This window comes from Phlebotomus papatasi, chromosome 4 (assembly GCF_024763615.1).
Source record: "Phlebotomus papatasi isolate M1 chromosome 4, Ppap_2.1, whole genome shotgun sequence".
NCBI lineage: Eukaryota > Metazoa > Arthropoda > Insecta > Diptera > Psychodidae > Phlebotomus > Phlebotomus papatasi.
In genome coordinates, this window is record NC_077225.1 from 2,048,174 (window position 1) to 2,063,455 (window position 15,282).

At 42.0% G+C, this 15,282-nt stretch overlaps 1 protein-coding gene across 1 annotated transcript; it reads left to right on the forward strand.

The window, feature by feature from the left end:
- On the forward strand, positions 1–5,942 carry LOC129808478 (uncharacterized). The gene is made up of 4 exons (XM_055858258.1): positions 1–1,927; positions 2,056–2,927; positions 2,979–4,123; positions 5,639–5,942. The coding sequence occupies exons 1-4, from the start codon at positions 1–3 to the stop codon at positions 5,940–5,942; spliced, it is 4,248 nt and encodes a 1,415-aa protein (XP_055714233.1).
- Positions 5,943–15,282: the final 9,340 nt, after the last annotated feature.

Here is a 15,282-nt window from a genome sequence, read left to right on the forward strand (position 1 = left end):
ATGGAGGACGCTGGGCAGATTTTATCGGGACTCAAGGCCTGGATGGAGGAGAAAATGGAACGCTATTATGAGATGCTTCATGGCATGAATAATCGGCAAAATCGGGCTTTGACTGAGATTCGGGAGAGACAGGCAAGGGCGGAGGAGCTGCAGAGGCAGAGAGAGGAAAGAGCCGAGAGGGAATTGGCTGAGTTAAAGCAGCAGTTTAGCTTGTGGACTCTAAATATGACCGGACGATCGTCCGGAAATGCGTTACCCTCGGTCGCTCCGCAGCGAGCAGAGAAGTTTTCTTTCCAGTTTCCTCCGGAGTTTAGCTCTACTGGGGCCGTTGGGGGTCGGGTAAATCCGGTAGAAACGCCTAGTATAGCCCAAATTCTGGAAGAAGATCGAAATGTTTTGGAAACTAGTCGATTGGGATTTTTGGCCTCGGAAACTGTAAATCTGGGGAATAATGATTCTCCTGGCCAACCACAGTCGCCAGGTGCTTCACCTCTTTCCGGAAATATACAGGTGACTCAGATTCAGACTGGGCGCATTCCGAATCCGCTGACGCGAAATTCCTTAAGGGGTTCTAACGTTGGGGAGGGTTTGGGGGATCTTGGGATAAACTCTCAGTGTAGGGATCCGGATCGATTGAAATTAAAGGTAGACACTTATGATGGCAAAGCTGTTTTAGAGGACTATTTATTACAGTTTGAGATGGTGGCGAGGGCGCGCAACTGGAATGCGGTGGAGCAGGCTATTATGCTGGCTTCTTCTTTGCGGGGTGAGGCTCTGGCAGTGTTGTTTGAGATCCCTCTCGCTAAGCGTAATAACCTGGTGGACTTGGTGAGAGCCCTGCGAACTCGGTTCGGTCGTGAATTTCAGCAGGGAATGTCTCACCTGAATTTAAGGAGCCGAAGACAGCTCCCCAGGAAAGAAATTGGAGCTTTTGCGCTCGAGATTCAGAAACTGACTCATCTGGCTTTCCGGGATTGTCCGGAGAGTGCACGTGACAAGATAGCTCTGGGTCAGTTTGTGGACGGGTTTGCAGATCTGGATCTACAGGATCTGGTTAGGCTGACCCGGCCCTGTACCTTGGAGCAGGCAGTTTATGCTGCCATAGACTATGATGCTGCACGTGAAGCAAATAGAGCTTCACGAAGTGTATTCAGGGCTGCTTTGGTGGGTGTGGTTGCCGAGCCGTCTTCCGGGGAGGTTGACAGACGATCTGACCCGTTATCCGGGCAGTCTGGTGGAGCTCCTACTTCATCTGGAAACAAAAAGAAGTTTGTTAATTACAAAAAGAAGGGAGGAAATTTTGGGTTTGGAGGCTCTGAAAGGGGTAGTACAGGAAGCTCTGAAAGGAGTGATACAAGAAGCTCTGAAAGGAACGGAAGTTCCACCGGGTGGCGCGCACGGTCCTGCACACCACCAGCCTGGGTTCCCGCAGTGGACGATGCTGGCGCAACCGGAACACAGGGGCGTAGTGGTGCTCCTTCGGCGTCGATCGGTGACACAAGGTCAATAGGGCCTTTGTGCCGTGGTACTCGTGTCGGGCCTGGTTATGGGGCTGCTGTAAATTACTCTGCTCGAGGCCTGGTAGTCAATGGGTGTGTGGGAAATGTAGCGTGCGAGATAGTAGTAGACACTGGAGCCAATTACACGTTAATAAGTCGTAGAATATATGAGGCTCTCAATCCCAAGCCATCCCTCCGACCCGTAAAGTGGGTTCTGACTACAGCCACTGGGCAGAACTCCCCAATTCTGGGAGAGTTAGAGGTACTGTTGACTTTGGATGCATGCACCCTGCAAGTCACGGTGTTTGTAGCAGATATCGTTGAAGACTGCGTCCTTGGACTGACTTTTCTGCAACAACGGGTAGCCCGCTTGGATTTAAAATCCATGAAATTGGTCTTTGAGGAGGGTAACCTTACGGAGCTGACTCGTAAGGACGGGGTAATTCGCTTGTGCACCTGTGAAGCCAAGACGGTCCCCGGAGGAGCCTGGCTTGCCGATTTGGAACCTATAACTGCTGTCCTAGAAAAAACATAAACAGGGGTGAAATATTGGAAGTTGTGAAGGTTCCGGAATATCTCCGAGAACTGTATGGTCAGGCTGTACGGGGTTTGACGGAATCCCAAGCTGGAAAGGTGCGTGGATTGCTCCTGAAACACTCTAATGTGTTCTCCAAGACCCCATGGGATATAGGGCGCACTGAGTTGGCCGAGCACGCTATAGGTACTGGAGATCATGCCCCTATCAAGCAACCCCCTCGAAGATTTCCGATCGCCAAAGCCAGTGAGATGGAACGTCTAGTGGAGGACATGTTGCAACAAGGAGTGATAGAGCCTTCTACGAGCCCGTGGGCATCGCCGGTGGTGTTGGTGAAGAAAAAAGATGGCACCACTAGGTTTTGTGTAGATTACAGCCGGTTAAATTCCGTAACCAAGAAGGATTCTTTTCCTTTGCCTAGAATCGATGACACCCTGGATGCTCTAAGAGGGTCTTCTTGGTTCTCGGTCTTAGATCTGTGCTCCGGGTATTGGCAATGCTCCACGAGGCATGCGGACAAGGAAAAAACCGCCTTCACTACAGGTAGAGGACTTTACCAGTGGGTGGTGATGAGTTTTGGTCTTTGCAATGCCGTTGCAACCTTTGAAAGATTAATGAGTGCAGCCCTGGCTGGATTGCAATGGGACACATGCCTTGTATACTTGGACGACATAATTGTGCCCAGTCGAACCTTCGAAGAAGGCATACATCGCTTAGATTTGGTTTTAGAAAAGCTATGGGCTGCGAACCTGAAAGCATCCCATCGAAAATGCAAATTTTTTCAAAGGAGCGTCGAGTATTTGGGACATGTTGTCTCGGGGGAGGGCATTCAGGCAGCTCCATCTAAATTGGAGGCTGTGGAAAATTGGCCTGTACCGCGTAATAAGACTCATGTACGGCAATTTCTGGGACTTTGTTCCTATTACCGTCGGTTTGTCCCCTAGTTCGCCGATATCGCCCGGCCATTACACCGGTTAACGGAGAAGTCGGTTAGGTTTCAATGGTCATCGGAGTGTCAGGCCTGTTTTGAGATGCTGAAGAGGTGTCTCACCAGCTCTCCGATACTTTCGTACCCGCATGATGAGGGCGAATATGTCCTGGATTGTGACACGAGTGCTGTGGGTGTGGGAGCCGTGTTGCAGCAGGTTCAGGATGGGACTGAAAAGGTGATAGCCTACTATAGCCAAGCTCTATCGGGACCCGAGCGAAATTATTGTGCCACACGGAGGGAACTTTTGGCAGTGGTGAAGGCTGTCTCCCATTTCCACCACTTCTTGTACGGACGTCATTTCCTAATTCGAAGTGACCATGCCACTCTGCGATGGTTGCTAACCATGAAAAGCCCAGAGGGGCAGCTAGCACGATGGTTAGAGAAACTAGGCCAGTACGACTTTGAATTGAGGCATCGGGCTGGGCGAGTACACGAAAATGCTGACGCCTTCTCTCGACGACCTTGTGCAGTTTCCGATGGTGGGCATTGCGATCGAGTGGAGGAGCGAATGTTGGTCGAGGAGCTGTCCTCGGAGGACTCGTGTGCGCACAACAACGCCCCATTAAGACCGGTAGCGGTTAGTTCGGAGTTAGCAACAGATATCGCGGCGGCTACGGAAGATGATGATGTGTTGAGGGAGGTAAAGCTTTTGTTAAGTCAGGGTGAACGGCCGGAGTGGGAGGCGATTTCGGGTGGACCTGCTCTGCTGAAGAGATTTTGGGGTTTGTTTGCGTCGCTGAAGCTGGAGCGGGGTGTAATTTGTTATCAGTGGGAGACTGGAAGGCCAGGAAACTCTAAGAATTTTTGGGTTCTGCCGGAAAGGATGTTGCCTACGCTGTTGAGGGAATTACACACTGCTCCGTCCGGGGGACACTTCGGAATTAGTCGGACGCTTGATCGCCTGAAGGAAAGGTTCTATGCTGTCGGAAGCCGGACCGCCGTTGAGAAGCTCTGTCGTGAGTGCGATGTATGCGCTGCCCGCAAGGGGCCGGGCAGAAGAATTGTAGCTCCTTTACAACCCCGAGTGTCGGGGGAACCTTTTGAGAGGGTAGCTTCCGACATCTTAGGCCCATTTCCCGTGACGGCAAGGGGAAACCGGTACATTGTCATGTTCGTGGATTATTTTACTAAATGCCGGAAGTCGCGGCGATCCCTGATCAGACAGCGGAAACGGTGGCCCGAGCTTTTGTGGATTTGGTTGTTAGCCGATACGGCGTCCCCGGGGAATTCCACTCTGATCAAGGGAGAAATTACGAATCAGAGGTATTCCGTAAAGTGTTGGAGGTTCTCGGAGCTCACAAGACTCGCACTACTCCCCTACACCCACAGTCTGATGGCATGGTTGAGAGGCTAAACAGGACCTTGTTAGACTTCCTGGCCAAGTTCGTGAATGATCAGCAGAGCGACTGGGATCTGCTTCTCCCTTTGTTTTTATTAGCATACAGGAGCGCGAGGCATTGATCTACGGGATACACCCCTGCTCAAATGGTACTTGGGAGGAATTTGAGATTGACTGTAGATCTGGCTTGCGGGAGACCACCAGATGAAAGTGCCGAATTACCATTCGTCGAGGATTTACGGCAAAGGATGCATGAAATTCATCAAGGTGGGCGACACAACCTAAATGTGGCTTCCAAAGTTGCCAAAGACTACTACGATCGAGGTCAAAACTTTTTAACATTTTCATCAGGTCAGTCAGTTTGGCTATATAACCCTTTCAGGAAGGTTGGAAGATCACCGAAATTACAAAGTAATTGGGAGGGACCCTACCAGGTTTCGGATAAGATTAATGATGCCGTTTACCGTATTCGGAAGGCCTCGCGTGGTCGTCCCCGGGTAGTACACGTAAATCGGCTGGCCCCTTACCGGGGAGCTGATGTTGGCCGAGACGGCCAAAATTAAGGAGGGGGCCGTGTTGTGCCGGATCTTTAGGGGGCAAGATTCGGCATAAAAGAAGGGATATTGAGCGACAGCAAGCATTGTTTTAAATTGGTCATATACTTCGGGAGAACGCCACAAATGCCTACAATAGACCTTGTTTGAGTAAACGTTTATCTGTCTCTTTGGAGTATCTCGACTCCCGTTCCCCAAAGCAATCTTGTGGTGAACTTAAAACACGAGAAGTAAGTTAGTATAGGCATCTCTCTCTTTCTCACTGGTATATTAGGGCATACTGAAGCGCAGCCTAGTGCCCGACGCTCTCTATTGCTCCCAGTAAAAACCCCTGTTTTGCCACACTATCGACTCACTTTGTCCCTGTCCTTATTTCCAGTGTCAGGGCCACGACTAGCGCGCGGGAAACCTTTATTTCCCAAGAACCCCGTTCGTTATCGCGCCCCTGACGCGTTTCGGATCCAGGCCGGGATCGCTGGGCGATTGACGGCGTTGCCAAGAGGCCAACACCTCCGGGAGGTACGGCGCCGCGTGGAGGTAGTCCTCCGGAACGTCAACCCCCGAGCGGCGTTTAGTTCCGATCTGGCCACTTTACTTACGTTCTCGAATCCAGGAGTCCGCAGTGCCACGGCAGAGGCTTTGGACGCCGTCCTGGCCACTCTTCCCCCCTCTGCAGGTGTCCCGCTGTCCGGGGAACCCTCCCGCCAAAAACCCTCCCAGCCAGGGCACCACCACAGGTGGCTCCTCCCAACCAGCTTCCAGAACACGTCGAGCGGGTCGAGAGATTCAGCGCCGAAGGCTGCGCGCCCTGTTCCTGCTGGGCCAAGCCGAGTCTGGGCCAAACTCCGAGTTCGGCTGCGCTAGGTTCCGTTCTCTGGTGCATGTGGGATTGAGATCCCTAACCTCTGGCCAACCATCTCGTCCCTCCGGAGGCACCTCAGTGTGTGCGACCCCAGCTGGTGACTGCCTGCACATTCTGCTGACGGAAGAGGATAGGCAGTGGGCTGATCAGGAGATTCAGTAGGATCTTACCAGTTAAAGGCCGGCCGCACCTCCAATTGTTGTGTGGCCAATACCACAGGGCGCCAGGCCACCAAATACCCCTTCTGTGAAGGGAACTCCCCCTTTGCAATATTTGCTGTCAGTTAAACTGATTATTGTTTTTGTTTGGCCCTTTTAAGAACACTTGTCCCTCTTCAGCATCACACAAGAACTAAATAAAGTCAATTTGCACCCTCTAAACGAAAGTTGTGCCCCCTTGCGGAATTGTGAACAAAACACACACTTTCTGACAACTCAGTGTTTACATTTCTGCTGTCAGTGGGAAATTGAGTCTGGAAGTTGAGAGTCTGAGAAGAAGAGCTGCTGCTGCTGTCCGGTAAGACGATCCCATCCACAACAATATTTTTCGGACCATAAGCCAATATACTTTTTTGCTGATGTTAAAACCTATGAATAGACAACATTTACTGGATTAAATCTAGAAAACATTAATGACATCTATAACTGATAACACACTGAATGCAATAGAAAAAATGATTTTTTTTAATCTAAATTAGATATTTCTGCCTAAAACGATAATTGAGATTTAAAAAAAAAAATTTTTACGAAATTACTTGCTGTGTATAGAAGCCATAACTCAGTATGCTTTATTGATATTTATTTATCAACTGTTTCTTGTGTACTTTTATTTATTCCATTCATTCATTTCAGTAATTTTTAACACATAATGCCAGATGATCTCTTGGGCTTAGGAAACATGGAGTTATCTTCCACGCAACTTGATCTTTTGGTACTTCAGGAAAGAGTCAAATTTTGAGGTGTTGTGAGACAGGATTAGGATTTTTGTACAGTCACTTTCGCCAAAATTTGCTTAAAGCCTGATAACCCATAATGGCTTGCAAGTCTTACATGGCTATATCAATGGAGTTGTGTCTTTCAGCATCGAAGAATTAATTTGATAAAACCATTTAATTTAAATAAATTTGTTGTTTATCTGTTTCTTAAGTGTTAGCTAAATCGTAATACCCATTAAATTATATTTAAGGCTAAAGACGACGAACGTAATTTTTGTATCTTGGCAAAAACAGAATTTGAATAAATCCAAATTTTATATTCAAAAAAGTTACTGAGACAATCGACGGCTCCATTCCATACTATGCTAAGTCGACTTAGCTTTATATTACTCCGAGAGATATGTAGTTCCTGGGACCGAGATCTACAACTGGTGAAAATTTGGTGGTCATCCGACATCCGGGTAACGAGATATTCATTTTTTTCGAAAAAAAATTACACAGGCAGCATAGGAAATCGCCAACTTCAAATGGCTCTCCTGAAATGTTGTCATTCTGAGATAGCATAGTATGGAATGGAAGCATCGTAATTATCCTTTCATTTTTATTATGTTCTGGTTTGAACACAAAAATCAGGGAAGCTGAATCTGGACGGAGTTAATAGCCCTAAATTTGTGAATCTTGGCGCATATATCTTTTTCTTTATGTCATCCTAATTTGTTAGAAAAAGCAATAAAATTAAACATGTATATGACAAATTTGGTAAATTGTATTTATATTTATAAATAAAATTTTATTATAATAATAATTATATTAATATTTATAAATCTATAAAATTTATTAAAATATATTATTGTTGAGTTTCATCAATGCTAATTGAGAATTTCTTTGGAATACAGTAGACTCTCACTCAATCGGCTCTTTTTCAATTGGGCGTCAAATTTTGGTGACAATTTTCACGCTTAATTATGAAGCTAACTCGCTCAAATTCGCTGTATTTTTTCCTATTTTATCGTGATTCTTTATAATTGAGCGCTTTTTGTGGAGTTTACAAAGGCTTTGACGCTCAATTCTATCGCTAAACCGGATGACATTTCGCCCCATATTCCCGATTGAGAGAGAGTCTACTGTAATATTAGTTTTAAAGCCTTAAAAAGCACTTTTTATTTGTAAGCATTCAAACTTCTAAGCATTTAGAATTCCATTTGAACAATATACTCTGAAATTTTTATTTTCAATTTTTAAAAAATAATTGAAGTAGTCCACCTAGATTCATCTTAAGTAAAAGAACTATATTTTTATTAACGCATTACTTCAGCTAGTATTTGAAACGAATATTTTGCGTATTTCTTTTCATCAATTTCGCGAATATTCGTTTGTCGCGATTATTTTATGAAAATTTTAGTATTGCGAATATTTTTCAGACAATAACTTGCAACACCATAATTCAAATTCAAATATATTTCTGTGGCCATAGATCTTCCGACAGCCGCGCAAATAAAATAAAGAAGAAGAATAAAATCTCATATTTTCACAGACAAGTCCATGGACCTTTCGTCATTTTTCCAAGTACATTTTTAGTCATAGAAAGCATGCGTGTAAATGGCTACTGTCAAATTGACAGTGTGTGATTGACAAAAATAAATGGAGGCAGCAGTACTCTCGTGACAAGAAAGAAAAAAACAAAAATAGGTAAAAATTCCTATATATTTTTTTCTTAATCACCTTACTTTTTTTTTGCAAGATGTCTAACAGAAGGAGCTTGTCGCCGCGAAAGCGTCGATGTTTCTCTAATTCAAGGAATCGCGGTTGCAATGACTCAATTCTTGTGACATTTTATAATGAATCAAGCTGCTCAGGAGTTCACGAACCTACGTAATCATAAGAAAAAACTCTAAGGCAGGCGTGATTAACTTTATGGTAGGATCTCTGAGTGGATTGGTCGTGCTATGAGTCAATCTTTGTTTACGTGGGGGTGAAAAAGCTGAGAACGCTTTTTTGAAGAATGATCCACTGCATCATCGAATCATTTTGGAAAAATTGAATCTGAAGTGGACTCTATGGTTGAACCATTACTGACGTTGTAGACAATATAGGATGAAATTTAGTATATTTTCTGGATCCAAACTAGCCAAAAACTCGTGAATGGAGCAGTGCAGTGGTAAAAAGAAAGAGCATCAGACTTATATCTATAACGAAAATGCTATTTCGGGCTCTCTAGTTGTCCTCTCATTTTCGTTTCTGCCCCACCGAACTTATCAAAGGTAAGGCTATCAGTGAGATGCATAATCAGATAAAGACTACACAATCGAATGCCAAATTATATCGCAAAACGCCATATACATGCTGATATGTAAAATTCTCAGGATAGAAGAATCCCAGGGCTAATAAGAGAAATTACACATCAGCGACATTTTTTGCGAGATTATCTGGATGCTTTCTCTTTGGCAGCTGTTTGGAAAGCTTGGTTAGTCGGACGTAGGGCTCTGGAGAAGAAATGAGGTGTCTTTCAGAAGGACGCTATCAAAAGTCACATTCACATGGAAAGTTTGTATACCAGCTTGACTCAGGTGGGACTCCAATCTACTGAACAGAGAGCTTTCCGATACTCTTGTCCTGTTATCCGTCATTCATACTATTCCCACCACAACAGTTTGTCTATGAATTAAAATAAAATATTATGACGGATTTTCTGATTAATTGTGATACACTCCTTTAATACACCTGACACTTTTTGAAAATTTCCTTTTACTGCAGCTTATTTAGCAGAACGATCAGGTACATTACATAATGGCATCTGTTATAATAAGGAGTTTTGCAAATTATCGATATATTCCTTCCTGTCAAAGTGTTTCTTATGATTTGTCTTTTGGAAAAAGTCAAGGTTGATGCTAATTGAGGACTATCTATAACGCTCTCTTTTGCTGCCGGATGAGATTGTTCCCGAATACTTACTCCTTGACTAATTTTTCTTATTTTCTCAAGACAAAACTCCCTCCAAGAATCTCTCTAACCTCCCCAGGCCTTACCACTTCACCTCCTCCCGTCACCTTACCATCAGATCAAATACTGGTCACAAAATCCGATCTCTTCCAAAGTTTCTCACAATCCCACTTTCCCCACTCTCTTCAGACCCTATCCTCGAACATATTTTCCATATATCGAAGGGGAACTTAGAAATTGGCCCATATAAAATTATTTTAATCGAATTAAGAAATATAAAACATTTAACATAAAGGTACTCATGGTTTTAGTGAGGTGGTGGTCAAGTAGATCCGATGAATTCCATGTTCTTATTCCGTGGCGAATAAAGCCCGCAGGTGACAATTCTAGCTGAGGAAGTGCCCGATAAGTTTGAGGTACAATTACGATCCTCTTCCTTCCTCCTGAAGTGGCGATCCTCTATTTTCAGCTAATATCCCTGAGTGAGAGTCCCGAAAGTGCTCAAAGTGTCGTCTGAGGGGGTAGAGGCCAGTAGAGAGGGGCATGCACTTTATCACCTCTCGTGATAATAGACCATACACACACATATAAGCACCAAACAGATTCCGGAGATCCCAAAAATGATCTGAGACTGACTTCAGGCGGCATTTTATTTTCAAACTTAACCGTAACAGAAACTCGCACGTAATATATCATTCTACAATATACTTTTTTTGTTCTACTATTTTTGTTCTTTCTTGTCCAGGGAGCTGCAGTGGTAATACATATTATAAAATGGTATGACATTTGTGTAAGTTAGCAATTCTCTTGGTAAGGTATAGATTGCAATTATTGCCCTATAGTTTGTACCAGGATTTTTCTCACTGTTTTTCTAGTTTTTTGTAAGAAACTCTCTCGATATTCTTCATTGTAGTTTTTCGGAAAGTAAATTTAATAGGGTGGAATCACCAGTTCTCGCCAGTGCCCCACTTCTCGCCACTTACATTGAAATCGCTATTTTTCGCAATTAATGAAATAAATGAGTCGAAATTTTTTTTTTGTATTGTTTCTGCTTCTACGCATAGAATCGAAAAATAATAATTATTCGTTTTGGATTCACGATTTTGATCACTTTTTAGAGCAATATTTTAAGCAAGTGCATCGAATCCAACATCTCTTACCAAATGTACTAAAAGTGTCGTCAAATTTTCATCAGGCCAAAAATACCTATTTGGGTAAATAATTTGTCTATTGAATATTTAATTGCACTTGTGGAATACATAAAATTTGTATTTAGTCAATTAATATTTCATTTTATATTATTTTTGTATAAAATCGTCAGGGCCAATTTTTTTTTAAATTAGAAAAACTTCATTTTTTGCCTATTTTTGGGGGATAGGGAGCGCATGAAGGGGGAGGGGGTAAAACCAAAGAGATTACTTTCAAGATAATGTCATTTGAGGTGGGGTCACCGAAGACCGGAAGTTGATATTTCTTACCGTTTAAATTTTATATGGGTCAAAAGACTGAAAATTGCGAAAAACAGTTTTTTTTAATAGGACTATTACCGTTACTTTCCCGATCCATCACCGATTGTGACCGATGCAGTCGGGTTCAGAATTAAAAGATCTTTCAAAAATGTCAAAATTTGTTCAAATCCGTTGAAAATTAGGCCCTACAGGCTGGTTTACCTTTGACCTTGAATAATTCAAGATGGCGATTTTTCCGGTGATAGGTGTCTAAGGACTAAATGTTCAGCTGGACTACCTCCATAACATATCCAAAAATGAAGGAAATCGTCAGTGCCAATTTTTTTTTAAATTAGAAAAACCTCATTATTTGCCTATTTTTGCGGGATAGGGAGCGCATGAAGGGGGAGGGGGTAAAACCAAAGAGATTACTTTCAAGATAATGCCATTTGAGGAGGGGTCACCGAAGACCGGAAGTTGATATCTTTTACCGTTTAAATTTTATATGGGTCAAAAGACTGAAAATTGCGTGCAACAGTATTTTTTAAAATAGGACTATTACCGTTACTTTCCCGATAGATCACCGGTTGTGACCGATGTAGTCGGGTTCAGAATTGAAAGATCTTTCAAAAATGTCCAAATTTGTCCAAATCCGTTGAAAATTAGGCCCTACAGGCTGGTTTACCTTTGACCTTGAATAATTCAAGATGGCGATTTTTCCGGTGATAGGTGTCTAAAAACGAAATGTTCAGCTGGACTACCTCCATAACATATCCAAAAATGAAGGAAATCGTAAGAGCCAATTTTTTTTAAAATTAGAAAAACCTCATTTTTTGCCTATTTTTGGGGGATAGGGAGCGTATGAAGGGGGAGGTGGTAAAAACAAAAAATTACGTTCAAGATAATGTCATTTGAGGAGGGGTCACCGAAGACCGGAAGTTGATATCTTTTACCGTTTAAATTTTATATGGGTCAAAAGACTGAAAATTGCGTGCAACAGTATTTTTTAAAATAGGACTATTACCGTTACTTTCCCGATAGATCACCGGTTGTGACCGATGTAGTCGGGTTCAGAATTGAAAGATCTTTCAAAAATGTCCAAATTTGTCCAAATCCGTTGAAAATTAGGCCCTACAGGCTGGTTTACCTTTGACCTTGAATAATTCAAGATGGCGATTTTTCCGGTGATAGGTGTCTAAGGACGAAATGTTCAGCTGGACTACCTCCATAACATATCCAAAAATGAAGGAAATCGTCAAGGCCAATTTTTTTCAAAATTAGAAAAACCTCATTTTTTGCCTATTTTTGGGGGATAGGGAGCGTATGAAGGGGGAGGGGGTAAAAACAAAAAACTACGTTCAAGATAATGTCATTTGAGGAGGGGTCACCGAAGACCGTAAGTTGATATCTCTTACCGTTGATTTTTTAAATGGGTCAAAAGACTGAAATTTGCGAAAAACAGTATTTTTAAAATAGGGCTATTACCGTTACTTTCCCGATCCATCACCGGTTGTGACCGATGCAGTCGGGTTCAGAATTAAAAGATCTTTCAAAAATGTCCAAATTTGTCTAAATCCGTTGAAAATTAGGCCCTCCAGGCTAGTTTACCTTTGACCTTGAATAATTCAGGATGGCGATTTTTCCGGTGATAGGTGTCTAAGGACGAAATGTTCAGCTGGACTACCTCCATAACATATCCAAAAATGAAGAAAATCGTCAGGGCCAATTTTTTTTTTTTTAAATTAGAAAAACCTCATTTTTTGCCTATTTTTGGGGGATAGGGAGCGTATGAAGGGGGAGGGGGTGAAAACAAAAAAAATTACGTTCGAGATAATGTCATTTGAGGAGGGATCGCCGAGGACCAGAAGTTGATATCTCTTACCATTGATTTTTTAAATGGGTCAAAAGACTGAAGAGTGCGAAAAACTGTTTTTTTTTTAAATATGACTATTACCGTTACTTTCCCGATCCATCACCGATTGTGACCGATGCAGTCGGGTTCAGAATTAAAAGATCTTTCAAAAATGTCCAAATTTGTCCAAACCCGTTGAAAATTAGGCCCTCTAGGTTAGTTGACCTTTGACCTTGAATAATTCAAGATAGCGATTTTTCCGGTGATATGTGTCTAAGGACGAAATGTTCAGCTGGACTACCTCCATAACATATCCAAAAATGAAGGAAATCGTAAGAGCCAATTTTTTTTAAATTAGAAAAACCTCATTTTTTGCCTATTTTTGGGGGATAGGGAGCGCATGAAGGGGGAGGGGGTAAAAACAAAGTGATTACTTTCGAGATAATGTCATTTGAGGAGGGGTCACCGAAGACCGGAAGTTGATATCTCTTACCGTTGATTTTTTAAATGGGTCAAAAGACTGAAAATTGCGAAAAACAGTATTTTTAAAATAGGGCTATTACCGTTACTTTCCCGATCCATCACCGGTTGTGACCGATGCAGTCGGGTTCAGAATTAAAAGATCTTTCAAAACTGTCCAAATTTGTCCAAATCCGTTGAAAATTAGGCCCTCCAGGCTGGTTGACTTTTGACCTTGAATAATTCAAGATGGCGAATTTTCCGGTGATAGGTGTCTAAGGACGAAATGTTTAGCTGGACTACCTCCAAGACATATCCAAAAATGAAGGAAATCGTAAGAGCCAATTATTTTTAAAATTAGAAAAACCAAATTTTTTGCCTATTTTTGGGGGATAGGGAGCGCATGAAGGGCAAGGGGTGGGGGGTAATTTGGGGAAGTTAGTTCGATAGAATGTATGGACATTGTGGGAGGTCACCGAAGACCGGAAGTCAATATCTCTTACCGTTTAGCAGCTAGAATTTTGCAAAGTTGAAAAAAAAAGTCGATTGTGAAAACTGCTCTCTCTTGGAGTTCGAGCAGTTAAAATGAGGCATGGCGAGAAGTGGTAATATTCTGGAATTGATTTTACCACCTGTCGCCATATCTTTTCAACAGGCGACGCTAACTTCACTTCGTACATTCTCAGTTGTCAAATCTGCATTGTTTACTTTCTGCAAAAGCCCCATAATTTGATTTCTCAAATAAAAGTGAAGAAAAATCATTTAAAGAGAGTAATAATAAAGTGATCACAAGGAAAGAGAAATGGTGAATGTATTCTTTTCATAACATAGCCTAAAATAACCGAGTGTGGTTCTTTTCAAGTGGGTGGCGAGAAGTGGTTACAAATTTTACAAAACTGGCGAGAAAGTGGTAAAAAGTGGCGACGAAATGGTTATTTTTGCATTATTAATAAAAATCAGTTTTTTAAGTAGTCCAGCGTTATGTTCTAGGATTATTGTTTTCACGTATCTAGAGCCAATACATCTAAGTAACTTTGTGTCAAATTTGACTTATCTTGTAACAGGGATTCAAAAGTTATGATTAAATGAATTTATTTTTTTCCTAAACATGGCGATAGCCGGTTATTCCACCCTACATACTCCAAATTTCATTTTGTTTTAAAGTTAAAATCAATTTGTGAAGTTGCTTACAAAATGATAGTGAATCAACTTCACTTATGAAGTTGGTTTATTTTCAATTTATATCCAACTTCACTCATAGGATTATTGACGTCAAATTAAGGACTTGGCATTGTGTGCGGTTCTCAAAAAGAGAAACAAAAAATCGAACTCAAATTGAAATCGGAGAAAAACTGCGCTGATAAAATGGAGGAAATGGAAAAGGATTTTTTCAAAAAGTTGGAAAGTCTTAAAGAGGTCCATTCAAAGATTACAGAAAAAGCCACGCTTCTCAGGCTGGACTTTTCAGACTTTCTAGAACAAGTTGAAGAGGCTAAACTGTCTGATTTTGGTAAGAGAAAAATGATATGATTAAGAATTAGAAAAATAATTTTAATTTCTTTTGCAGGAAAGATGTCTATAAAAAAGGAGATACAGAAAAAAATTCAGAAGCTGTCAACAATTAATTAGGTCGGCAATTAAGAGAATTAAAACTAAAATGTAATATAAATTTTTTTTGAAAAATTGGAAAAACCTCATTTTTGACCTACAGTAGAGTTCCTCAAATTTGAACATTTGGGGGGTATAGATGACATTTCTCACTCCTCAAATTTGAACAATAAAAACATAACGGAATTCATGTCAAATTCACTTTCACATGAGAAGAGAAACTAATCCTGAGATGATAGATAGATAGATAGAATCTTGGGG